The sequence below is a fragment of the Melanotaenia boesemani genome, chromosome 14, assembly GCF_017639745.1.
Source record: "Melanotaenia boesemani isolate fMelBoe1 chromosome 14, fMelBoe1.pri, whole genome shotgun sequence".
Classification (NCBI taxonomy): domain Eukaryota; kingdom Metazoa; phylum Chordata; class Actinopteri; order Atheriniformes; family Melanotaeniidae; genus Melanotaenia; species Melanotaenia boesemani.
This window is the reverse complement of record NC_055695.1, coordinates 12,828,718-12,856,701: the sequence shown is the minus strand read 5'-3', so window position 1 is coordinate 12,856,701 and position 27,984 is coordinate 12,828,718. Positions and strand designations below refer to the sequence as shown.

The window sequence follows — 27,984 nt, the reverse complement described above, 5'->3', positions numbered from 1 at the left end:
ACCTGTAGTAACTCTAACTGTATCTATTAAAAAAAACAACAGCAAAATGTTCAAGTACTATTATTGTCTTTTATCTGTCTTTTTTACCTGTCCAGTGCTGTTGTATTTATGGCTACTTTTCCCAGAGTTACTTTACTTTTTTGTTAAAAAAAGTGATGTACACCTGCCATTAACATGTATATTGATGGTAACAAAGGTTGCAATAAACAAATTATTTTTTGTAAATACCTTAGCTGTGATCCTTTGTTTAGCTTTGCAGGAGGATTTGTGGGGCTTCGGCCTCCAAAAGTCAATTTTCCATGTTCTGAGCTTGTTGGACTCTTGTTAGGAGAGACTCTGTCCAATCCAGGGTCCTTGTTTGACCCTGAACTAGTTGGATGAGATGTGGAAACTACAGCGGTTTCTGCAGCTGTACTGAGACCTTGGCTGGTGGTGCTGCTGGTGGTGTTAGGTTTGTCTTGAGTTGTTGAAGACACAAGACCTTGGACGGTGCTGGTGATAAGGGCAGAGACAGTCACCAGGTTGAGGTTTGGGGAAGCAGGAAGGCTCTGCGGCTTTGTGGAGGCCTCTGAAGAAACCCCAGAGCTGGCAGCAGTGACATGTGTTTTGATTCCATTCTCTGACACTCCAGGAGATGTTTTTTGGGGGCTGGTGGGGGTGTTTTCATTGTTCACATTAACTTTGAAAGAAGTGGCAACAGATGATGAGGAGGGTTTACAAGTCTCTGCCTCTAATGATTTAGAGGCCCCAGGCTGGACAGGAGGAAGAGGAGCACGATACTTGACCTTGATTGACTGTGACTGAGGGATGCTGGACTGTGCTGTAGGAGAATATGGTTTTGCTCCAGATGGGACAGGAGGAGCAGGAGACTTAAATGACTTGGGTTTATTGGCCAATTGTTTGGGTTGGGTTGGTTGATTAGAGGCCTGGGGGGTCATGGGACTGGAGCTGGGTTGTGGATGGGCTGAGGGGTCTCCTGGCAGGTTGCAGGGGTCAGGGACTTTCCCAGGACTGTCTATCTGATCCAATGAACACTTGCTGTCTGCCAGGATGGTCATCTCATAGTACTCCTGGATATCTGGAGTAAAGAGAACATGACATGTTGCTGTGATGGATGAATGAATGCATGACTGTATAAATAAAATTATTTCTAATTACAAGTGATGTATAAAAATTAAGTTATTTGACTTCCCATGGTTTTAGTTCAGCATAGTTCAACAATTAAAGCCATCATTTAAACTACTCTAAGCCTATATGCCTGCAAGGCAGTTAGTAATGCCATGACTATTGCCACTGATGCTGCTCTGTGCTGTTCTAAGAGGGTCTTAGCTGTTGCTTTTCTTGTCTCAGAGATTTCACATTAGTTTTTTTTAAGGACAGAGAGGCCAAATAATAAAGTAAAATCTCATGCCTTAAACTACTGCAGATCACATTAGGATCACAGGATTAAGTGTAATAAAGCTGACTCGATACAAAAAACACGAAACCTTTAAACTGATCATTAGTTAATCTTTGTACCTTTACATTTATTAACAAAAACCCTAAGCCCTAAAGAGCTGCTCCAAGTATTCAATTTACACCATTGTGATGCAAGCAAATTCTAACCATTCCCAATATCTTCCATTTTTTTCAAAGCACATCATTATATGGTAAAAAAATATGTAATACACTGAGGACCTCTAGTGTTAACACAAGGATATAATATCAAGAAGTAGCATTTGCAATATTCTGAAGGAACCACTGATTATTTACATGTTTAAAATTAAAATTGCTACACCAATATGTCATAATGACTGTAATGCTCAACAGTTTTACTTCTCTTTCTGTGCATCCCAAATAATGGGCAGTTTTGCACAAAATCACTCAATATAATTTTTTTAAGATTAAAACAAATAAAGAATTTAGGCTGCAAAACAGTTGGATGGTATAAGTGAGTGAGAGGAAAAAAGAGGTTCAATTAGTAGGAGATTTTAGGGGAACGTGTGGAAAGACAAGGCGTAAACAAGGAATTAAACTGCAAAAATATAAGCATGAAATTTCCTATTTTGTCTGTTGTCGTCACAAACAGTATATGTAGAATAAAACACTTAATGAAAGACAGGGGTTTTACTGCAAGCACTGATCAGTAAAATATAATGTATTGTTTCAGTAGATAACACAGTCCAACATCAAAGTCAAAAGGAGCGCTGGCTCATGTTTAGTGAAAAACACACAAATACATGCACATTCACACAAACAAAATAGAAAACGAAATATTTCCGTAAAAGGTAAAGGTGTGGATGCCTGAAGCTGGTGGGACAAGGACATTATTAGTTTGTCATCATGCTCAAAGTTGCATACACACATTTCCATCTGATGCTTTCCTTTTAATTAGCAGATTAAAAATAAAATAAAAATAAAACTTTCTTTGTAGACTGTCAACCCATTTGAGGGATTTGTCAAAGAAGGCTATATGCACAATCTCTAAACGTGTTCCAACTTCCCATAAAAGCTCTATGTTTTCAATTCCAGCTCATGTCACACCTACGTCTATGTGCTCTGGTCTCTATTTTCTGGTTATATGCCATGTGATAGGCCATTTTAAAGCCCCACTACTGAACTTTGACAGATTTTCTTACTGAGGTACCCCCTATAGTAATTAATATGGAATTCATCTTGGAACCAGTTTCTGCTCCAATATTGTCTCTTGTCTTATCTCTTCCTCTGTCCCTTTCTCTTTCTTTTCCTATCTTCCTCCAAAGATGTCCTCTTGCATTTTTTGCTGCACATTCAAAATGATCAGTTACTGGTGTGACGCAGTGTTGTAAAGTGAAATGCTACTGTAAAGTATGGCTCCAGGGCAGAAATAAAGTTGGAAGTGCAGTTTCTCAGCCTCAGAACGCTGCAAGACACAGTTCCATGACTTTACATAATACATATCAGTGTGCCATCAAAACGAGTCAGAAGCAGAGAGATTTAAATTAATTGCTCTATGATTGATTAGATTAACCCTTTGATTAAGTATAATTATGCAGATTTTAAGATCATGAGTTTAACATTGCCATCAACCATTTAACTAAAATTATCTTTGCTTTACTTCCAATTCTTTATTTATTTATTTTTAATAAGACAAATATATATTTTTTTCTTATAAAAGCTATGCATAGCAAATGTTCTTACCGAGAAGAGCACTAAAGAGCTGACTTTGGAAGACATCGATGACTCTGTCCAAAGACTGCTGCAGCTGGCGGTCCTCCTCCACTGGGCCCTGTTTGCTCCGGCTCTGGTTCTGCTGTCTCTGATCCAATTTGACTCGATACTGCTGGAGAAGCTCCAGGGCTCGCTGAGCATCTTAACACAACATACAGCATGTTAGAAACCATTTTTAAATTAAATGAATGAATGAATGAATGAATGAATGAATGAATGACATTTTAAAATTCTATTTATTCAGTCTTGAGATGCTGTGAATGAATAAATGTTTCAGATTGAGGATTTTTTTCTTCTTGTATTTTAACAATCCATGATAACAGTAATTACAATAAAATTACATTTTGAGAAAGTATTTTTCATGAATAAACTGCTTAGACGCGTTTTATGGATTCGAAACTACTATTAAGTTCTGTGTTTATGTTGCCCTGATGCTCGCACGTTTAACAGGCATCAGGTCAGCAGAGTTTATGGAGCAAAACAAGGTGCAGACCACATTCCAGTGTCTCTGAACAGCTGATCAAACCGGAAGCATTGTAAAATCCGCATCTAACTCTAAATATATCAGCTCTTTACTTTAGGCATACTACATTTTATATATAGCCATTACTGTTGTGACTGTTTAATGATTACGTACACTACTATTGTTTTTAACGGAAGACATCCCACGAATAGTTTGATTCAACCTTTTGGCAACAAATGAGACATTTGAAAAATAAATTTGAAAATAAGCACTGATTGTGAAGATTTGCCGCATCGTCTGACAAGCTTTTAAACTGTTTTCTCTAACTACTAAGCACAAGTCGCTACAAATTTCAACCTTAAACTGTGGCTGTTTTAATTGAGTTTAAAAGAAAAGGAGCACTGCCGAGCTGACTGTAGCACGCAACATGAAAGCAACATTTTGAGATATTCAAACACATTTGCTCGAAGTCATTTCTTTACCACAACAGAGTATTTGCTACGAAGGCAATATAAATGTAAGAAAAACAAACACCGAGAAATTTGAAAATGGTTTTAGTTACCTTTTTGTCGCACAGGCATGGTGACACGCAGTCCTACCAAAAGCTTGACTTGCTGTGACAGTGCGCGTGTTGTTACAGATGTGTGCGTCTGTCCCGCGACAGCCTGCCTCCAGTCCGGGACACCAGTCTCCACAGCAGTCAACGATACCCGAGTTTGTCGTTGAAAGGAAACTCAATTTTGAGTTAGAAAGTCAAAGAAACCAGAAAATATTAATTATTGACACGCAGCGCGTGAACTTAGTACCCAGAGTTGATCTGGTAACGCCTGATTTTTCTTCTTTCACTTTAAGGCTGTCTCTGTCTGTTCGGCCAAACTAGTTCTGCATTTCTTCTTTCAGGTGTCTAAACGTTGTCCAACCGGTTAGGCAGTCATTTGCGATAAACACACATTCGGGCACTCACTTGAAAACAGGTTTGAGAGGCTCCTCATAAGAAGCTTGTGTCCTCGAGATATTGTCATGTTAAACAGCTATATTGTGTGCACTGGATAAAAGCCTGGTCTATTCTAGGATGTGCACTGAATCAACACCTAATCCACTCAGAGCTGGAGAAAGATTTAGGTTTACAGATAGTGTTCTAACCCCTGCATTAAATATATGTAAGCCCATTTTCCTGTACCCTATAGGCTCTTCCTTTTAGATTATAAGTTTTTGCCATACACACACACACACACACAGACACACACACACACATATAAAGGCCTTCAAAGAGGAAGGGGTCCAATTTCAACTGAAATGTTACAGGTGTAATCCCACCAGCAGTCAGTACAGGCTCATCCCTTTGCTGTTAGTGGTATTGTCATGGTAAACAGTATATTGTGTTTTGATTAAAACTATTCTGTAGCCATGGCTTGTCCAAAGTATTGCCCCCCTCCCCCAGAAGTTTATACTCCTTGGTTGACAGAAAGTCATGACATAATTTGCATTTAAACCAGAAAAAAAAGAAGTTGCAATACTAAACCCACAAACAAATGTTTAGACTAAATGGCTACAGATATTGTTCAACTCTATTTTCTTATTTTCAAAGAAAAAGTTCTGATTATAATGTTTATAAACAGAAGGTCTCCAGTGTGTTTATTCTTCTATTGAAGCCTGATACACACACACACCTATGCTTGGCCTATCCTTTTAGCAGGAAAGTACAAGCGGCAGGGAACTTTGAGCTGGATTGACTAATTTTAAGTAGTTCAAAAAGCAGTGTTTGAGTTTACTAACCTTCATGCATTAAAAAGATTTCTTCGGTTTACTTGACTAGAGAGCCAACTCTGTTTCACTGAGTTAAAACATCGACAGAGGGAGTTTGTTAAAATACACATGAATTTTGGGCATCTCTGGCATGAATTCTAGGTTCTGGATGAAACTAACTGTAAATATTAGCTGCAAAGGAACAGTGAACATCTTTAATCAGATTTAAAGTTTTCAAAATGTTGTCGTCACTTTGACAAGAACTCAGCAAAGTCTGTATGTTACTTGTGATATTTTAAAACTTTTCTTGTGGTTGATATAATTGCTGGCTTTATGGGTCATTTTGTATAGTTTTGGTAGGAGGCATATAGTATATGTAGCTAAACTCTCTCTCTCTCTCTCACACACACACACACACACACACACACACACACACACACATATATATATATATATATATATATATATATATATATACACACACACTGTATATGAGAGCAAATAGCAACATGGCAGAAAGTGAAAGAGACAGCACTGGAGACAGAGGAGAGTCATAGCAAAAAGTCATTTATCATCTGCGGTCTTATGTAAGTGAATTGTTTGAGGTTGTCAGCTCCAAGAATCATTCATGGCCAATACTTTATGTCAGTGTTTACCTTTTTCAATGCATTGCTCTTATTAAATTGCAAGTTAGAACATTTCTACATTTCAAAACTATCTTATGATGTGAGGATCAGTGAGCTTTGATCTGACTCAACTGGTGAAACAGTCCTTAAAGCTTACTTTTATACTCTAAGTACACTTCAGTGCATGCACTTCTTCACTAGATCAGTTGAATTAATATTTATACGTTTATTTAGACCTATGTGAATGGTATAGGCATAAGTGCTTTCCTTCCAAATAATCTGTATTAGTTAGTAAATGTTTCATTTGCTTGTTTTGTTTTCTTATTTTTTAATGGTTCTTGGATTCTGCCAAGAGGTCAATCAAGCCATACAGAAAAAAGTAATAATTTTACCAGAAGCTGTTTTAAGCATTCAGACTTCTTTCTTTTGTTCCAAGTAAAAATGGGGTTGATGACAACTAACAAAAAGAGATATCTTAAATAAAATACTTAAATAAAGCAAAATGTTCTCTACTTCTTAATTAAAGATACTTGTTAATTATAAAACAAATGAAGTTTTAAGAATAAATAAAATACTACTGGAAAACATCATGTGTGGTACCAGTGCCAAAGACCTGAAGGATCTCCACGGCTACATGCCTGCAGCATTAACATCCCATCTGATGAAAACCCTGGACTGGTTGGTTCTAACCCACCTCCGCTCTCTGGTGAGATCATTATTATATTAGCTGCAGTTTGCCTGCTAGCCTGGCATCAGGTAGATGATACTGTCATCTTCCTCCTGCAGAAGGCTCTTTCCCACCTATGGCAGAACTGTGAGAATCATGTTTTATGATTTCTCTAGCTGGAGGACTCTGGAGTGGACCATCACCTGGATCCTGGACTGCTTAACTAACCGTCCAAAGTTAGTGAGGTTATGGGACTGTGTCTCAGGCTGGATCACCTGCAGCAAAGAGGACCCTCAGGGAATTGTTTTGGCTCCATTTATTTCACACTTTACACCTCTGACTTCACACTGCCATCACCTCTGTTCATCCTGCCATCTCCAGAAGTTCTCGGACAACAGTGAGTACAGAGATCTGAACAGGGCCTTTGTGGGCTGGTGTCAGTGGACCTGCCTTCAGATCAACACAATGAAACCAAAGAGCTGGTGATAGATTTCTGCAAGGGAAAATCATCCTTCCCACACTCCAGTGAACATCCAGGGAACAGAGTGGACTTTTATATATACCTGGCTGTTCACTTGAACAACCAACTGGATTGGACTGACAACACCAAGGCTCTTCATAAAAAGGGTCAAAGTCAACTGTATCTGTTGAGGAATTTGAGGGCCTTTAAGGTGCAAAAGACCCAAAGAACCTTTTATTACTCAGTGGCAGCCATCTTCTATGGAATGGCCTGTTGGGGCAGCAGCATCTCAGCTGCATACAGGAAAAGCCTGAGCAAACTGGTGAGAAAGGCCAGCTCTACCAAGGTGCTCCTTTGATGCAGTGGAGGTAGTGAGCGAGAGGAGAATGATGGCCAAGCTATCATTTCTGATGGGCAATGTTCTCCACCCTATGCATGCCACAGTGACATAATTGAACAGCTCCTTCAGCAACAGACTCCTCCACCCAGAGTGTCTGAAGGAGAGACACCACAGATCATTCCTTCCTGTGGCTGTCAGACTGTACGATCACCACTCTTCCCAGTAGTTGATGCTGTATCATTTTTGACCTGTTTATATTTCACCTGTGTGCACTTGCAGGTATGTGTATCCACCAGGGTAGCATATAATAGTGTACAGTCAGACATTGTTCTTTTATTTTATTATTGATACCATTATTGCCGGTATCACCATTACTGTTATTATTAATATTAATAATTTATGTGAATACTGTGTTTTAATCTAATTCTACTGCATACTTGTTGACACTGCTAGTTCTTTCTGTACACACCTGGATTTACTTGCTCTCTTTTTAAACTTATTATACTTGTCAACTTTTTAAATCTTTGGCCTTTTACTTACCGCTGTATGTAATTCTCCCAGTGTGGGACTAATGGGCTATCTATCAAAATATAAACTTGGCAAAACAAAGATAGCTCAGACCTATTTGAGCTTATACTTGCCTGCAGTGATGCTAAGTACATCCCAGAGCTATCTATGTACCGGATTTACAGAGAGGAAAGTGGTATTGATTTCCCCATTCAGCTGTGACAAACAAGTGGATTTCCAGAAATCAAGGAGTATACTTTTTACTATTTATTAAAATTTGTAAGACTTTTTTTTATTTTATTTTATTATTCTCAGATTGGTTTGTTACATAAAGACATCTGTTAGAGTAGAAAGACATGTCAGAGGATTTGTTCCTGCATGTTGGACACATACTAATATGTCTGTGTCTGCCTGTAGAGTAGACAGTGGAGCAGTTGTAGCAACACTTCATCAGCTTAGCACACATATGCAGGCAGCAGCTGAATACAGGTCATAGTCTCTGGTATTGTTATTGATCTGGTCACAAGAGCTTATTGACTACTTTTGTGGGTGCACAAAATCTCTCACTGTGTATCACTAACTCACAAAAGAACTCACATACTGTTTCCAGCATAATGTATGAACGTTGTGGGTAGAAATTCATGCATAATTGTGTAAGTGGGTTGGTCATGTGCATACAGAGTATCATTTTTGTTCAAAGCACTGTGTAGAAGACAGTAAAAAGAAGAGAAAACAAAAGGATGTTATTTTGTTTGTGTGTGTATGTGCAATGTTAAGCTCTATTGTTCTATTGTTTATTGTCAGCTTGTTTCACAGAAATAGTTGTTCTACAGAGGGCATGAATGCAAAGAGAACAGTGGGGAATGGTACAATCAAAAGTAGTGTCAAAAATTCAGATAGTTGTATCTATTTCTGTTTCAGTGTGGCCCTCTTCCTATTGGCTGTAGCTGTACCAGAAGCACAGTTTAAGTGGTGGATACCTGCCAGAAATAATCTAGTTATAGAAATGTCTGCAAGAAAACCTGTATTGATGTTATATATGGATTATTTCTATGTAATCACTGTTGCTTTAATATAAGAACAATTTTATTGTTGCAGTTAACTTATTTTTTCTTAGCTCCATAAATATATAGCTTAAATGATTCATCTAAGAGCTAGTTGTATGTGAAAGTTTTGACAATACTGTGCAAACCTTTTTTCACAATGTACTCATAAATCAGGTTTCATCTTTAAAAAGTTTAGTTACCAACATTGGCTTGCTCACATGATTCAAATGCCACTTATTTACGATTATAACTGTGAAAAACTAATAAATATCGTTTCGTCTACCAGGCTTCTGTGGCGACTACTGAGTTGGGCTACTGACTCACTACAGACGGGTTTTTTCAGTACTGTGGACAGCAGAATTGTTTGTTGAGTGCTATGAGCCGACAGAGTGGCGAATACTTAATTTGCTTGCTTTTTGTGGCTGTTAAAATAGTTTTAAGACCATTATTCAAAAACTGATTTTTGTTGCAATTCACGGGTAAAAATCAAACAACTGCTTTATTTGACTGTATGGTTTTTGTTTTAGTTAATTGTTGTCCAGCTATTTTATTTGAATGATTTTGTTCTTGAAAAGCCTGTATATAATGAAGCAGAAAATGTTTGATGTGCTTTGTTCATGTACATGTGCTCCAATTTAACTATTGACATCCTTAACATGGATTTTATGATGCTATTTATGATGTTTGTTGACTCTATAAAATAAGTTTCAGATTGTTTTTAAGTTTATTAAATAGTTAAAAAAAAATTATGTGTTACAGTGTATAGGTATAGATAACATTTAAGTTAATATCAAATGTCCTATTCAAATAGGGATTATGTAAAAAAGAAAGAGGTAAAGAAAACATCACCAGCTAAAGGCTTTACGTAAAGGTTCTGAGAAAAGTTTGAGTAATACATTATTAACTAGTATAACAATTCATAATATTTTGATGGTTTATTAATCTATTCATATCTGCCATCAACATATTAAATTACAGTGTCAACAAAGTTATCATTCAGAAATGTTTTTATACAGAAATAATTACTGGTTTAGTTGGTTTTGTCTGTCTGAGATCGTTCCACTTTAGTGTCCAGATGAATAAAAAATCTTCTTAATAAAATAAATAAATAAATGAAGAAAGAAAGAAAGAAAGAAAGAAAGAAAGAAAGAAAGAAAATACATAAATAAATAAAGGGAATCAAGTCTTGTGACCACCTAACTGGTCAGAGTCAAAATAGCTCTGACCAGTCAGGGTAAAGGTAAATATTATGAGAAGGTATCCTAAAGTATCTGACTCCTGATCTGATCTGTAGGCTTCTGTGTGTTGTGAGCCAGTGTCTTTAAAATAGTCAAACGTATGTCCTTTGTCAACAATTTAAAATACTGTCTTCCTGTAATCCACTGCTCAGATAAAAGTGAAAAAGAGATGAGATGGAAAGATCAGGAGGGATGAAGAAGGGGCCAGGCTGTTAAACTAATGGACACAGAGACAGAGGAGTGTCTGCTGAGATGATGAGCGGCTCTGCTGAGCCTAATCCACAGGAAAGCAGATGTGATCTTCATCACTATTTCCTTATTACTTTATTTTCCGTTGCTCACTCTCTTTCTCCATCACCAATGTCACATGTCTTTATTTTACTTTTCATATGCTCTTCAGTTTTCACTCATCTCTGTCTCTGCCATGATCTCTAGGTTTTGTTTTAAGTTTTTGTAGTCTTGTCATGTTAGTTCTGTTTTCTTGTTTTAATTTGTAGGTTTTACCTTGCGCATTGTTTTGTTTCCTACGTCCTGTTAATTAGTACACCTGGTTTGATTTGCTCATTCACTTCATCTGTTCCTCATTAGTCATTCAGGGTATTTAAGCCAATTAGTTTCAGCTCCTCCTTGACAGTTTATTGTTCTAGTCTTTTTTTTTTTTAGTCCATGTCATGTGCATGTCATGTGTCCTCTGGTTTGGCTTCATTTCCTGTGAATAAATCTTAATTCCTGCACCAGTCTGCCTCCTGCCTCATCTGCCTGCATTTGAGTCCTCATCCTCGAAACACTTCCTTGACAGTCTCTTCCATCTAACTCTTTTGTCATTTCTACTGAATTTGCATTCATTCGATCTTCTTCTCCTTGTGCTTTTTGTCAACAAAACTATGGATAGGGGAGCAGAAAGAGAAATTGTGTATTTTTCTACCCTCCAAAAGACAGAGTGGAATCCCCCAGAAAAAGCAAACATTACCAATAGTGACAGTTTTATTATTTGTACAATAGAGACTTTAATACATTATTCAAAACACTTCTTATATACTGAAAAAATGGTACGTCCCAAAGCCCAAAATGGCTTCAGTACAGTTGCTGCACAGCATTTTTTAAAATTTTATACATATATTTTTTTTTTTTGTAAAAACTGTATCTTAAATAGTATGTACAGATAGCATCTGCAAAATGCATTCTAAACACATGATATATATTATATATACTTCAGCAATTACATTTCTCCGCATCAATACTCAAACTTAAAACTGGAAGGATTTCAACTAGCATGTGCAAATAAATAAAGAAATAAATAGTTCTGTTAAATCATTACTAAAAATTTGTCCAACTTATAACTCAACAGCATTTCTCTCTTCAGAGGTCAAAGTACTTTTTGTCACACAACAGAAGAAGCAGCATTCAAGTTGGGTAGGTGTAGGTACTGCAGAAAGCATGGGTACATTCACAATCAACATGAGTCATTTTAAATTGGATTTCATTCACAGCTTATATACAGTGACACTGTCCTCATCTGTTCGGCTCTCATGTTCTTTAAACACATAGAAAATGACTTTTATATTCATATACATATATATAATATATATTTGTATAACACAAATTCACAATTACAGTAGAAATACATTTTATACAGTTTTGGAAAGTACATGTGTAGGTCTCCGAGTCATACTGTGCGTACTTCCATCCATAACTTTGTTACAAGTGTCTTTATAAAATATCACAATTTTTGAGCAAAGCTAAGATATATATCAATATATTTAGAAAGAATTACCTGAAACATGTAGTAAAAAATAATTATATTATCAAACTTTTCTCTGCTTTTATCATAATATCTTTGATATTTTAAAACTCTAAATAGGGTCGGGTGGATACTTGTTCAGTTTCACAACCACATAATTAAACTGTGCCATTTTGTATCCTTACTGCTGAATAAATGGAAGTCTAATGTTCATTAGGAGAGCTGATACAAAATGGACACAGGATGTCAAGTAAAAGCTAAGGATAATAAAAAAGTTCTTTCGTTTTGGGTGAATTATCAGCTTTATAGAGAACATAACAAAACTCACTGCAGTGAAATTCCTTCAAGGCAAGTGTTGCATTTAAAAAAAAAAAAAAAAAACCTCTTTGCGCTTCTGTCATGTTAATGCATCATCTTCAATATGACCATTAATCTTTGGACAGAAATGTCTCATACCATTTAAACCTCTACATCAAAGCCCACACTGTTTTTTTCTGTTCTGTGTAATGTCTAACTTCAAATACAATGCAGCTTTCTCTTTCCATATAATTCTGAACATTAACATTTAAGGTCAACAAATCTAAATCTGGGGGTTATAACTCTTTTGCAAGTTCAAGTGTATTTATAAAACCTTGTGACAGATTACTTTATTTTCCCTGAAGAGGGGAATATCTAAATTAGCGCTGAACTTGCTATCAAAGACACAAAAACTGAGCATTATCTTATTCATTCTTGTGGGGGCTTTCTCATGTTTTTTCCCCTCTGCACAGGAGGTCCAGAGCTTGGGACACTTCAGCAAAAAAACAAAAAAAAAAACAACTAAAAACAAGAAAAAGAAACTGCACCACAAAGAGGTAAAACTCTGCTGTTTTGATCCTGTGCAAACATATTAAGAGGTTGTACATGGTCTACATGGCACAAAGCTTCAGCAACCACTTCTCCACAGTTTAGAGATGTCTCAAGGTTAATCAAAAAAGGCTGTCTGTCAGTGACCCATGTTGTGAAAGCAAGCTGTGACCTAACCATACAACACCTATTTACGACTGGACTTTGAAAAAATGGCACAGATATTATTACTGGAGAACAGGCAGAATGTGACTGGCTTTAAAAGAAAAAAATTCATATTCTATGATCAGGCTGAAATATAGACTGGGTGTCATTATGCATCAGTGCACAGGGTGCACTAGTGTGTGTGTGTTTGCCTGTCAGTTCATGTGCATGGCAGTTGTGTGTAAACATTAACATCACTTGCTCCATAGATGGCACTGCAGGACAAGTTAGGCTCTGCTGAAAAGCTCAATGAGCTGAGCCTCAGAAATATTGCTTTAGCTCTTTTCATTGCAGGTGTGCAAGCAACAGTTCTCCAAACATAAAACAAATAGCAATGGTGAACTATGAAAAGTGTTTTCTATACAGGTAAAATAGTGGTATACTTTAGAAAATCATCCATTTGGAGAAATAATCCCTGTAAACTCACAGGAGAGAATCCAGAATATACTTTATCAACAATAATCATAAACTTTTAGAGCTTTCTGTTTAGGCCCCATTGAGAGTGCAGCTCTACAAAGCCGAATCTCTCTATATATACACAAGGCAGAAAGTCTTAAGTTTGCAATTTCTATACACTGGAGGCAAAAATAACCTGCAGAACATAAAATAAGACAGTATAAAAAGAGGACAACAACAAAAGGCAAATAAAAAAGAAAAAAGAAAAACAATTTAACAGGAAAAAAAACTGACAGGGCAAAGAAAATGAAGAGGTGCTACACACACAAATCATTTAAAATCCACTACAGACAAAAGAAAAGGGGGCAGTGGAGAAAACCAAAGTTACTCCAAAACAAACAGATGATAAACCAACCACAATATCCAAACTGCAGCAGCCCTGTAGGGACTCAAAAGTGTAGAGTCCGTCCAGCCGTCAATCAGGTCCCCGACCTCCGGCAGACAGAAGAGCCGATATGTGTCCTATGGTAAATTTGGCACTGGTATTTGCCATTGGTCCAGCAATAGGCAACAAAAAAAAAAAAAAAAAAATGTTTGTGTTCCTCTAAAAATGTAAAAAAGAAGAAGAAGAAAAAAAAGGCGGCTCATATTTCAGTTCCACAAGCCTCCAGTGGAGAGCAGGTGGGGTGGCATTGGATGGCGATGAGTTGAGAAGAGAAGCATTGTTGTATTTGTTTGTTTGTTTAAAAAAAAAAAAAAAAAAAAAACTATTTCTAGCGCGTGCTGTTGTCTCTCAGAACCACCAAGTCCACCAGCCGAGGGAAACTCTTCAGCAGAGAGACGGCTGTCTCATGCTCCATGTGTAAAAAACTATGTCCATTAGCCTGCAAGGCAAACACGCAGCACAGTCAGCAGCATGTGTGTGTGTGTGTTTGTGTCAGCATGTATGTGGTTTGCAGTTTTTCCATACACATATCTATGCGTGAGTGTTGTGGAAGGATGGAGGGTCACTGCCATCATTATCTCAGTAACACATCACTGTTGGGGAAAAGAGAGAGAAGAGGAGGAGCTACACAATCATGCTGTAGAAAGAGAAGGGGTAAAGACAAAAAGGGCTTTTAGATGACTTCATCCAGCTAAACTGTACATCTGTGCAGAGAAAATGAAGGAGAACAGAGGGGAAGAAAACATGAAAAGATATGAGACATGAGAGAGGGCTGATCTATTACTGAATAGAGCTGACATGTCATTTTGACACATTACATTCCTGTTCTTTTTGGGTTGTTCTAGAGCTAAGAAATATTGATTCAAGTGTCAAAAGGGTTAGTTTTTTTTTTTAAACTGCTGAGGCTGGTTGAACTACTAGTGTTCCCTGTGGCTCCTCAGTGAAAATAAAGTGTATGAATACTTTCTTCTACACATTATTTATAATTCACCCTTATCTGTTTGCTTTTAGAATAAAAACTAGTAGTTTAGTTTAGTAGTAATAATATGCTGTAATCCACATATCATGCAAATGGCTGAATTCATTTAGTTTTACTGTTTAGGTCATTTTATAAGCTAGTTATACAAAGTACAGCCTAGGTTTAATCAAGGTTATAAAAACAGATACACAGTGGAAAAAATAAGAGTAAAAAGAAATCCAGTGTTATTGTATAATTACAGACCAAGCTTCTGCAACTTGCTTAATAAGAATGTTTCACTGTGGTGCTGAAGAATAAATGTAATTACCTTTTACAAAGTTCAATTATGTGCTCAACAAAAGAGAATTAAAACATATAAGCCAGGAGATACAGAAACACCTTAAAGTACATACTGTACATAAAGTAGGTTTAAAAAGTAATAAATATTCATAGAACAAATGGCGTATCAACAACTAAATGTGTTATTGAAACTAAATATGGGACAGTTTTACAGTTTCACACCACTTAACAAAATAGCAGACAAAATTTTTGTTTGCAAGGAAATAGCAAAAAGTTTGGTACATTGCATTTAGTAAAAACAAAATAAAAAGTTTGAACACTGTAATTGGTAAGTTATATTATTGTCATATGTTTTAAACCAATAGTTTATGAATAAAAGTACTTAGAAAACATATTAAATGCTGAAGTTTAATGTTTTTGTATAAAACTGAATTGGCTCATCTTCAATTTGATGGCAACAACACGTCTAAAAAAAGTTAGCACATGGCAAGAAATTGCTGAAAAAGTAAATGATACTAGAAAGAAAAAGCTGCATGAAGAAGTAATTTGGTTAATTGGCAACAGATCTTTCACATGACCGGATATTGAAAAAAAGCCCTGTCTGAGAAATAATTTTCAATAATTAAACTGCAAAAACTATGTCTACTCATTATGGATCATTTTCTAAACGATGTTCCTCAATGTAAAAAAATGCAAAGAATTTATATATGGTATAAATTATAATGTTTAATATCATTACACATAAAGCTGACTGAAAACATCATTGGAAACTTGTGGTGTTTGGGCCCTGAGGTGGTAGTGCATTAAAAGTAGGTATTGCTCTCATTAAAATAACATGTTCTCAGGAAAACATACCCAGAAATCATTACCTATGAACACAGTTCACTGTGTCATTCACAAATGTAGATTAAAGCTCTAACATGCAAAAATTAAGCCATATGGGAATATGATGCAGAAGCACTGTCTTTTTCTCTGATCCAAAGTTCATTTAAATGGACTGAGGCAAAATGGAAAATTGATCTGAGGTCAAAAGAAGTAAAAATTGAAATTAAAACTCTGGGAAATCAAGGACAAATACAGGACCATTTGGTTTGTTATTAGCACAGTTCAAAAGCCTGCATCTCTGATGGTTTGGAGGCACAATAGAGCCGGCAACTTGCACATCTGGAATATTTCAGCAAAACAACGCTAAGCTGCATTTTTCGTCTGTTACAGCTGGATGACTTCATAGTAGAAGAGTCCAGGAACTGGAGTGACCTGTCAGTGATCTAGAAGTTTCAACAACTGAAAACATTTGGTAGATCATAAAACACCTAAAACAACAAAAAAGACCCAGGACTGCTGAACAGCTAGAACTCCACATCAGAGGAGAAACTGAAAACATTCCTCTCTCAAAGGTCCAGCAACTCGTCCCCTTAGTGCCCAGACTATTGTTAAAAGAAGATGGGACACAAGAAAGCAATAAACACTGCACTGTCCCAATTTTCGGGAAGATGTGCTGCTTCCATCAAATTCAAGATGAGCTAACATCATGAAATAATAAAATGATTGTTTTTTTATCATCTGATGTTTTTTATATACTATTGTGAATTTAATAAAAGCTTATGAGATCTGTAAATCATTGTGTGAATGTCTCCAGACAATTGTTTTTCATTATTTGTACATTTTTGAAGCTGGAAAAACCTTGGCATTTAATTAATCCTACATCACTTTAGCTGTTTAAATCAATTAAACATCAAAAGTCTCAGCTCTTTCAGAAGTTCTAAAACTTTTACAGTTTTAAGTTATTAAGTATTTCTTAAAAAACATTAAAATGATTGGACAAGCCTTAATATATATACAGACTGCATGACGTTTACTACCTTGATCTCTGGGGTATATTAATGTGCAGGGGTGCATGTAAAGCAACTGCTGTCTCAAGAGTTGTTTATGCTGTCCTGCTATCATGTTATCTGTTCTAAAGTCCGCACACAAGCTTGTGTGCATGAGCTTTATTGCTTGTAACAGACATCTACTCTTTTTTGAGCTTGGCTTAATACAATTTTTAAGACACAATCTTTTGTAACAGGTTAACACCAGATAAAAATATTTAAGGCTTCTAAAAAAACAATGGAGTTGACTAAATGGAATTCAAAGTATTAAAAAGATAGACATTCATCCAAAGGCCCAAGCAGGGAATTAAAACCTTAAATTACATTAGAGTTTCAGCCTTAGTAAATTTTAAGCATTTACTTCAAGCTATTAAAACCTTTAGGTATTTCTATTCTTATCATTTCAGCATTATTAAGCATATTTTAAAAGCTCTAAGCTACCAAAATGACATAGATAGAAAATTACACAAATCAAGTCATTTTCAGTGGATTTTCACAAGGATATTCTAAATCTGAAGAGATTTTTTATCTGTTAGATACTGCACACATGACAATAAAAAATCAGGCATTTAACAGTTTTGATCATACTGTGTAGTGTGCTCTGATAATGTGAGCACACACACATAACGACGCTGTCCATCAACCGAGCCAGAAATCTAGCGTGACCAGAAATGATCTAACAAAAACGAAGAAGAAGAACCATGGCAACAACCGAAAAAACAAAGAAGAAGAACCATGGTAAAAACTGGAAAAACAAAGAAGAATAACCATGGCAACAACCAAAAAACACCCAGCATGGAAGAGGACATACAAGACGAGGGTGGTCTTGGTATTACTGTTAAGAGAAAAATCTAGAACAGAAAAAAATAACAGACTGGAGACAGTGTGAACATGGACTATATCCGTCTTGCTCCCCAGTCAGCTCGCTCTTTGATTGCCTACATTCCTTCCACGTCACAATACACAGTCACAATTCAGGAGTCGTCGCCTTTCCTCACACATGAAGACTTTTGGTCGTAAACATTATACATGTTCAATGCTTTTGATTGTCAGCTACAACCCGTTTTGGAGCCGATTGTCGAGACGAATTCGCTCTTAACACACCTCAGACCAAATGATAATTTTATTAAAAAAATCTGATAATCAGGCGTTTGCCATCTTTGGTCGAGAAGGCACAAAATCGGGACAAAAACAGCTCGATAATCTTTATGTGTGTACCTAGCTTAAGCTACTGAAAATGACTTAATTTGTGGGAGAAGTGCTGGTTGCAGCATGAATGAGGGTGAATGTATGATTGTTGACTGCTGCAAACAAGGTTTCCAGACTAAATTGTTAAATGAAAAACACAAAACTATTAATTTTGATCATATGGCCAGTTAGATATCTTTTGGTTGCTTATAATGAGGGCTGGGTACTTGCTTAAGCTATGACTATTGTTCCACGTGCGTCCAATCATTGTAGAAAATGATTTCAAATCCACAGCACAATGCTCTTGGGAACTGGGATTGTAATATAAAGAGCAATTTTATAAGGTGGACAAAGCATTTTGGCCTTTATGTTTCACTGCAGTTAGACATAAAAATGTTTACATTTTTGTGTTTGTTTTAATAGAGGAGTCATTTTGGGGTTATTAGTTTTATGCATTCTTATTGCTGTCAGCATTTTTTTCCTTGTTTTTATTCATTTTTATTGTTGTTTAAGTAAAGTTTCATTGGCCACCCCTGTGACCACCCCAATTCTGAAGAGCCTGTCAATTTTTTTTTTTTTTTGCTTTTATCCCCATCTATATTTTCATTTGTTGCTATTTGCAACTTTTATAAGTATCAATTTTTCATCTGTATTTTTAAAAGTAGTTTAATTAAAATTGTTGTGTCCTTGTATTTACACATTTGATAAAGTGCTGTATAAATTAAAAATAAGAAATACTATAATGATTAAGTGATAGGTGAAAGCACTTTCATCCCCAAAGACCACTCCCACCAGGACAGAAATGCTTCATCATACGATTGACTTATCAGAGCAGCTCTCTATTGATTTGCATTGAATTGTCCCTTAGGGGCCAAATCATGTCACCAAAATGTGCACCACAGCATAACAGAATGCCTGTATGTCCTCAGTATCAGGGTCAAAGTGTCAAGTTAGTCCTCTCACTTGTCACCAAACTGCATTAAATGCAATTATCTTCCCTACTTCATTTAGATTTTTGTAATATTCAATTTTGTCACATAAGAAGGTCTTCATATAAACTCTTAGACTTTCTACTTTTCTAGTGTTAAAATGAAAAACAGTCTTATATTTCTAAAATCTGTCTAATCTTTTGCTCTGAGGTTGATGAGGGACATCAGCTGATAAATGGAAGTGTGGGGTGTAGAAGGAGAGAAGGGGCTGTACACCTGGGACTGACATTTATATGTGCTAAGATGTTTAGCGGGCTGTAAAAGATTCTTTTTTGTCCTGCTTACTATCCTACCTCACTAATTTAATATGGTTATGGAGGGTGGAGGATGTTGCTTATTGTGGTACATTTGATGAGGAGTGGGAGGGTGTTTACCTGCATTATCTTGTCTCCAGGCTGCAGGGCAGAGGCAGCGGGCCCGTCATGCTGTACCCTAGTAACAAAGATACCCTATAAGTCAAAATGATACGTCGTTAGGACAACACAGGGACACGATGGTTTAGAATCTTTGCCTTTTTCATGCTCATGTCAATATCCCACCCCAATCCCACAAAAAAAAGGAATACAAATTATGTAAAATTATGTAAAGGTCCTGCTAATAACAAAACTAATAGTAATTCATAATGACAGATTAGTAGCACATTCAGCTAATTTACTACTATCAACTGTGTTAAAAATTTGCAAACTTTGAGTTATTTGTTTCTGCCAAAAATTGGTTCATTGTCTGTTTTTACAGATACAGATTTGGCACAGAGTAGACATTAGTTTAAAATGAGAGAAATTCTTTGTGTATTTAAAATAATATGGGAAGAAGAACTTTATGAAATAAGTAGGGAGCAGGAGGGGTAGAAGAAATTTGATCCCTCATATTTTCCTTCAATAACCCAAGGCAGAGATTGTAAAAACACCAACATCTTTTCACCGAGAGCTGAAAGATGTTTTTGAACACAGAAAGTGTTGGACAATGCAGCTGTATCTATTCAACATGGTTCAGCGCATGTTGCATCCATGTTGAACACACAATAGTGAGCTAAACAGATAAATGTGCCATAGAAAAGTGACACTACTTAACCAATAACATTATGATGTAGTAGTGACAGTGCAGCAGCACCTACACACTGTAGCAACAAACACATATACTGCATGTCAGGATTAGCTGAGTTGCTACATGTGGTAACATTCACATTAATTACAGTGAGCCTCATACATGTAGAGAGTAAAATGATTTGATTATTTGGTCACAAACTGACATACTTTAGTTAATGTTTTGTGCATGTATGTAAAATGGCATTGTTATGTGTGGCCAGTGAATTTAAGCTTTAAAAAAGACTACATGACCGTTTCAATTTTATATGGAGCTCACTGTACAATACAAATGAATTGGTTAGCAGCTGAAATAGCATAGCATTAGTAACAGCAGTTAAACAGTTATGCACAATAATTCAGTTGGACACAAATCTGGCACATTCTGCAAAAATCTTCCATCTTCAAAGAAATTTGGCTACATCTGCTGAATTTTGAATTGGTTGAGGATGAGGTTTTTGCAGCTCATTTGTACAGTTGTCTCCAAAAGATGATTGGCAATTGCTGAGTGTGTCTGATATCAGTGCGCAAGTAGAGTATGTAACATAAACCAAAATAAAAAACTGGAATTTTAAATCTTCATGACTCAGATCTAAGAACACTAAAAATAAATAAAGAAACAAAGAAAAAGGATAAACATATTCTAATCGTTAAAACCTGTTCCGTCTGTTCTTAAACCAGGACTAAAAACGTAATTCATCAAAGCCTTGAAACTCAATCCAGTCAATACAAGAAATAAATGTCTTCTTGCTGGTTCCTAATTAGCCACAACGGAGATTAAACTAACCCAGTGGATTAGAGGACCTACTGGTTTTATGTCAAATTTAAAAGATCCGATAATGATTTCTAAGAATGTTCTATAAAGGAAGTCATCAGAGAATCCGAACTTGACTACTTGTGAGTGCTTAAGGAAAAGTTTCTTCTTAGAGGTATGCACTGCATAAATCGTTGCAAGCTGGACAGAATATCATTGTTCAAAAGTTTAGGCTGCCAGGCTTATAATAATAATAATAATAGTAATAATAATTACTTCTGTGCGTACACTTAATCTTCCTAAAATCTGAAATATCTACCTCTAGAGGGAGCCACTGCACTGTGGGAAAGCTGCTTCTTTAGTATTATGGCCTTTGGTGATAATAATCATTGATGTATAATTTAGTGCACAAGCTTTATCACACAATATATTCTCAGCTACCTTAACTTAGGCTCAATTTAACCTTTGTGTTAAACCTCATAGTGTCATCTCAGGTGAAAATAGTCATAAGTACATTTGTATACAGGGTTAGACCCATCCTGGTGCAATTTTATATATAGGTCAGAAACAATAATTGAATAACAAACAAAGGCATTTGCATTAGTCTGCGTCATGAGCTGATTACCACAAATAAAACGTGAAAGCATCTTTAAACTGCTTCACCAAATAAGCTCTCTCAAGTCTGAAAAAATAGCTTTATAGAAGAGAGATGGCAGCTTCTTGACATTGTAGACACCATTGACACACACATATATATATATATATATATATATATATGAGAAACTGTTGATCTGCATTGACTCCATCTGCTGCCTCTTTAACATTGCAATAACATTGAAGCTCATTAATTTTTATAGATGCAAGATGGAAATAATAAAATAACAGCACATCAGAAACTGGATCATAAGTTGCTGTAAATGTTCAGTGATGAATTGACAGTTTCCATATAACCAGCTTCCATCCCCACTTAAACATCATCATTTATCACATAGGCTTTACAGAGAATAAAACCTTGTCTTTTAAGCTTTCTTTTAATAGACCAGCTGTGTTGTCACTTTGTCAGTTACTTAGAATAACAGTCGGCAAAATCTGTCATATGTTCAATTTCTAGATCAAAGCACCGGACATCTAAAATCACCCACGGTGTCCCAGAACTAAGCAGCCTTCCTAAAATAGTAGTCAGAGCTCTGTGAGCAACTTCGCTCCTTTATATTGACTATAACAGCATGTTTCTAGGACAGACTGGCTTGTGTAGCAGGCCTGGGGGATCTGAAGCCCCAAAAGGCTTTCAGTGCAAGTCAAACTCAGAATAAGAAATGATTTGAGAGTTTGGCCTATCTTTAAATGTCTGAGCATGTTTTATGTTTAACAGTGATAACCACACTACACCCAGTAGATAATCAAATACATGTGTTAAATAATACTACTCCAGACTCAAGTTTTATTATGACTAGTAAGGCTACCTGTCTTCCAGTTTAATTTTAAAATGCTTTATAGCAGGGGTGCCCAAGTCCAGTCCTCAAGATCTACTATCCTGCAACTTTTAGATGCGGCCTTTCTCCAACACACCAGAATCAAATGAATGGCTCGTTACCAGGCATCTGCAGAGCCGAATGACATGTGGAAGAGGGAATTGAGCCATTTGATTCAGGTGTATTGGAAAAGGGTTGCATCTAAAAGTTGCAGGGTAGTAGATCTTGAGGACTGAACTTGGGCACACCTGCTTTATAGCTTCACCTGACATCTGAGCAATGGTATAATATAAATCAAATATAAAGTCCATCACACCTTAAAGTTCTTCAAATATTTAAATCCACAACCCCTCTGTCATGATGCTATTTTCCAACAGACCTATATACGCTCAAAGTTAACCGAATCAGCTGCTGCCCTACAGACAGACAGACGGATAGCCAAAACACTGCAGTAACGAACAGCAGTTTCCATGGCAACTCTGAGGTAAAACCAAGGAGGCTGTGATTGGCTGGCAGGCCGGGTCAGGTCGTACCATGTCGGAGGGTTTGAAGGGGTTCCCCTGGCCGCTGATGCCACCAGAGATACTGAAACCAAGACCAGGATTCTTCTCTATTCTCACACACAACTAAAGAGGGAGGAAGGAGAGGAAAAGAAAGAAAAAAGTAAAAGAAAGACAACTGAAAGTGAAAGACAAAGATAGTGCAAATCGCTTTGCAAGCAAAGAGTGAATAAATATGTGGAAGAGTGTTTTCATGTGCAGTGCCACACATTTTGGCAGCTATATTGGAAGTCCTCTTCTCTCTAGCAGGGACAATTGAGCTACAAAGATCCCAGTCAGACTTTTTTCTATTTGGTATAATGAAAACCATATTACACAAGGAAGGGGGAAACAAAATCTCTTAGAAGGAAAACTGATATTGCTGGTGCAAAGTACTTTGTGTTTCTAAACTGGTACAGAGATCTCTTTCTGTTCATTATTTCAGATTTAGAATGACAGAATTAGAGTGGCTATTTCTGGATCTGTTTGAGCACAGATTTTTGCTGTCAGGTGGTTAAATCACATCTGGATGTCCTCATTGTCTCTATATGTTGTGCTCTTTAGATTTCTATTTATTGTATTGACAGGCCATTAGATTTTGAGCAACATAAGGAAGAATGTTTTGATCAAGTACCCTAAAATTAATCTACCTAAAAGTGATCTACTTTGTAAGTTACATGCATTGAGAAATATATTTAGCTTTTTGAGCAACATGCATAATGTAAACAGACCTCCAATATAGCATATAATGTCGTTGCTGCAGGCAGAGGGATGGACAGACAGAGATACCTGTTCCTGGAAACCATCTGTGCTCTTCTGGCCCTTAGTCTGCAATAGGCAGCGAGCGCTCTGAGGCCGTGGGTTGGTGTGGGTTGTCATAACAACCTGGTTACTATGTACCATGCCATGGTTACCATGGTACTGGGGGTTTGTAGTGGGCAAGGAGGGCTGATGAGAGGTGTGAGGATTGTACTGGGGTTGATTCCCAGATGGGGATAGGACCATGGGCAGACCACCACCAGGGTAGGCCTGGCCAGAAGAGGGAAGGGCTGTGTGGAAAAAAAGATGCTGGTAAAATCTGACTCTAAAATGCAGTTTCCTATGATTGCACAGGCTGTTGGTTTGCAGGGTCAATTTACTTTTTCACTGGTAAACAACCCTTTGAACACTTCAAACTACAAAATGAAAACCCTGTACATGCCCAGATGTAGGTGTTTCAGTTTTATAATGATTTACCTTGAGACATGTTTCCTTGATATTGTCCTGGCCCACCAGAGGGAACCACTGACAGAGACATCCCTTGCTGGTACTGACCCCCTTTGTTAATCATCCCATCATAACCCTGTTGCCCAACCACACGATGAGGTGTAGTGGCTAAAGAGGAAGAAGAAGAAGTGACGATCATGGTGTTGTGTGCCTGATGGGAAGGGTTGTGTGAATGTCCGCTCTGTGGAAAGAGGAAAGACAGACACATAATATAACAAATTATTTTGCACCTTTTCATGCTCACATCAAAAATCACACCAGTGGGATTTTTTTTACAGAGCAACTTTTTTTCTAATCCTGATTTCCTACCAGTGAAAACATACATATGCAATCGTAACACTATAAAGTTCAGCCTAATTACATTTTAAGTTTCAAAGGAATTCAGAGAGGGTAGAAACAAAAATAAGATGCTTGACTGAGTTAGCTCTTACCTTTTTCATGAGGTTGTCAGGTGGAACATCCCTCCTGCCAAGTGAATAGGGAACCCACTGGTTGCCCACGGACACCACCTCCTGGTCATTATCCAGCATGGCAGCCTGCTGAGAGGGGGTCTGGGAGAGACAGAGAGAGCATTTCAATAAAGAAACATTTACCTCTAGTTTAATTCACACACCAGCTTTTATCTGCTTGAGTTTCTGTGGTATAAAAATTACAGTGAATAAACAACCCTTATTGTGAATCAAATACTGCTTCTTGGTGTTAAAAAAAGTGTATAACTGTCAATAAACGCTTTGAATCTTGAATCTTGAATAACATCGTCTAACATATCTTACCAAATCCTAACCTTAAGTCCTTTGACTTCATTTCTAGAGCTAGGTCACACATATTTCTGGTTCTCAAATGTATTGTAGAGGAAACTGATGTGTCGTGCACAAGAGAGGGCAATGTGATATGCTGATTAAACTATTTTATCATTGTATTTACAAGAAGATATTTTTTTACAGTGGACGTAGTTTTCAGTGCCCTGGGCTTTTCTTCACATTTCCCCACATAGACTCAATCACAATAGTGACTGCATAGTTAAAAAGGCTCAGTTTGCAATGCATTATATTAGTAGAGATGTGCCAAAATACAGATATAAATTATAGTAAGACTAGTGTAAATTATGTTAATAACTGAATCTTTAATAATATTGATTAGGACAGACTATAATTGAGCATTTTTCAAAATCATAGCCAGAAATAAATCAGATGGACTGTTTGCTGCCCACAGCTAGCTGTGTTAGGTGTATACTTAGAGGGATTTGATATGTCAAGGTTTTCACTTGTGAGCCAATCACCCGAAACACACACACACACAAACACACACACAAACACACACACAAAAGATGCATTTCTCCAAGTATAGTATGACCAAACTTAAATGTGCTAAGTGTTGTTTTTTTACTTTTGTATAACTCCAATTCCGAAAAAGTTGGGACAATATTAAAATGTAAATAAAACTGTTACATTTTACCATTTCATGGAAAATATTAGCTCATTTTGAATTTGGTGGCAGCAACACATCTAAAATAAGCTGGAACAGGGGTGGGCAGAGGTTCACTGAGCTGTGATCAAGTTTATCTTAAAATTGTGGAACAATTAAAAAAAAATATGACATTAAAAACATAGCAACATAAAGTTGTGAAGACTTTGAGGAGCCCACCAACTACAATGTACAGTCATGTGGAAAATGAAATGAAACTTTGACATACAGTATATCAAACTATAGAAACTAAACTTTGATATTCTGTATGTCAAGTTTAATTTCTATAGTGTCGTCCCATGAAAAGATGTACTAAAATATTTGCAAAAATGTGAAGGGTGTACTCACTTCTGTGAGATACTGTAAATACAGTCCAGACAAACTGCTATTCTCTCTAGGAAACAGCTTATTTAAAATGGTTTGAGACAAAGTGGAAAACTGTTCTGTGGTCAGATGGATTTAAAATTTAAATTCTTTTTGAAAACCATGGATGCCATGTCCTAAAGAGGAAAGACGCCATCTAGCTAGTTATCAGCATACAGTCGAAAAGCCTGCATCTCTGATGGCATGGGATTGTATTAGTGACTCTGGTGTGGGCAGCTTACACATCTGTGAAGGCACCATTAATAATGCACTCCCATTCAGACTGCATATCTTTCAGGAGAGTCTTGCATGTTTTAGTCCTAAACCACATGCTGCATCCATCAAGACAGCATGGCTTCATAGGAGAAGAGTTTGCATCCTAAACTGGCTGACCTGAATGTTAACGTCAATGTCAATTTTATTTATGTAGCACATTTATACAGTCAAAGCCTCCAAAGTGCTTTACACAAATATATAATAATAATAATAATAAAATATAAAAACACAGGGACAACACACAAAGGTACAACATACAAATTTCAATACGGTGCCTGTACTCAGCCAAAGGCCGAGGCAAACAGGTGCATCTTAAGCATAGATTTAAAAGCTGACAGACAGTTTGCAGACCGCACAGTTAAAGGCAAAGTGTTCCACAGAGTGGAAGCCACAACTGCAAAGGCTCGATCTCCCCTAGTTTTTAAGTTAGATCGAGGAGATCAGACAGTTAAAAACAAATAAAACAATCTTAAAATCAATCCAGTACTTGACTTAAAGCCAGTAAAGTGACAAGAGCATGTCTCTTTGTGTCAGTGAGGACTCGGACGGTTGCATTTTGTACAAGCTGCAGGTGGTTAAGCTCCGACTGTCCAATTCCCACACACAGGGAGTTACAATAGTCTAAGTGAGAAGAAATAAAAGCATGTATGACATTGTTCAAGGTCTCTTTTGCTTAAATAAGGCTTGACTTTAGTAATAAGTCTTAGCAGGAAGAAGCTAATTATAACCACCAAGCTGACTTGTTTGTCCAGCTTAAAAGCACCATCTATAATCACACCAAGATTCCTAGTATGAGATCCTCTATGAGGTGCTAGTGGCCCAAGGGAATTAACAAGGACCTGAACCAGCTCAGGGTGACCAAACAAGAGAACCTTTGTTTTGTTCTAATTTAATTTTAAGAAATTTAAGACCATCCATAATTTATTGTCAGTCATGCAGTTTAGCACAGCCTGAAGGGAATATTTGGAAGGACCCTTCAGTGGCACATCATCAGCAAAGCAATGGGAAGCAATACCATGCTTCCTAAATACTGACCCCAGGGGTAGCATATGAAGAGAGAACAAAAGCGGACCCAAAACTGACCCCTGGGGGACCCCACAGGTCAGAGGGGCCACTGAGAAAGAAAACTGCTTCATTTAAACAGAGAAGGATCTGTCCATGAGGTAGGATTAAAACCACTTTAAGGCTATGCCTTTTAAGCCGATACAGTGCTTTAGGTGCCATAAAAGAATTGTATGGTCGATGGTATCGAACGTTGCTGTCAAGTCCAGGAGAATTAAAATGGCACATTTACCAGAATCAAGGTTCAGTAAAAGATCATTAAAAACTTTTATAAGAGCAGTTTCAGGACTATGGATAAGCCTAAAACCAGACTAAAGCAGTTCACAGACACAGGCTGTTTTTAAACATTCTTGGAAATGTTTAGATAAAGGGGAGTTTTGAAATTGGCCTAAAATGAGCTATAACCAATGGATTTAAACTCTCTTCTTTAAAAGAGGTTGTATGTGGCATGCTTGAAGGAGAGTGGGACACATACAGAGCTAAGAC

General features: G+C 36.9%; 2 protein-coding genes across 10 annotated transcripts in view; both read right to left on the bottom strand.

The window, feature by feature from the left end:
* LOC121652819 (discs large homolog 1-like protein) overlaps positions 1-4,483 on the bottom strand; it is a 127,391-nt gene extending 122,908 nt beyond the window's left edge. For all 3 annotated transcript variants that reach the window (XM_042005867.1, XM_042005868.1, XM_042005869.1), the window contains exons 1-3: positions 4,215-4,483; positions 3,160-3,330; positions 229-1,078 (exon numbers count right to left, since the gene is read on the bottom strand). In XM_042005867.1, coding sequence (XP_041861801.1) covers positions 229-1,078; positions 3,160-3,330; positions 4,215-4,233 — 1,040 coding nt within the window. In that variant the 5' untranslated portion in view covers positions 4,234-4,483. The remainder of the gene's footprint in view (positions 1-228; positions 1,079-3,159; positions 3,331-4,214) is intronic.
* Positions 4,484-14,207: 9,724 nt separating this feature from the next.
* Positions 14,208-27,984, bottom strand: part of lrrc7 (leucine rich repeat containing 7) — a 76,578-nt gene continuing 62,801 nt past the window's right edge. For 4 of the 7 annotated variants that reach the window (XM_042006690.1, XM_042006693.1, XM_042006691.1 and 1 more), the window contains 6 exons: positions 24,765-24,884; positions 24,304-24,514; positions 23,857-24,116; positions 23,062-23,154; positions 19,595-19,669; positions 14,208-14,353 (listed from right to left, as the gene is read on the bottom strand). In XM_042006690.1, the coding sequence (XP_041862624.1) occupies positions 14,243-14,353; positions 19,595-19,669; positions 23,062-23,154; positions 23,857-24,116; positions 24,304-24,514; positions 24,765-24,884 (870 nt within the window). In that variant the 3' untranslated portion in view covers positions 14,208-14,242. Of the gene's footprint in view, positions 14,552-19,594; positions 19,670-23,061; positions 23,155-23,856; positions 24,117-24,303; positions 24,515-24,764; positions 24,885-27,984 lie in introns of all 7 variants that reach the window. The other 3 variants (XM_042006692.1, XM_042006694.1, XM_042006695.1) reach the window with 3 other exon arrangements.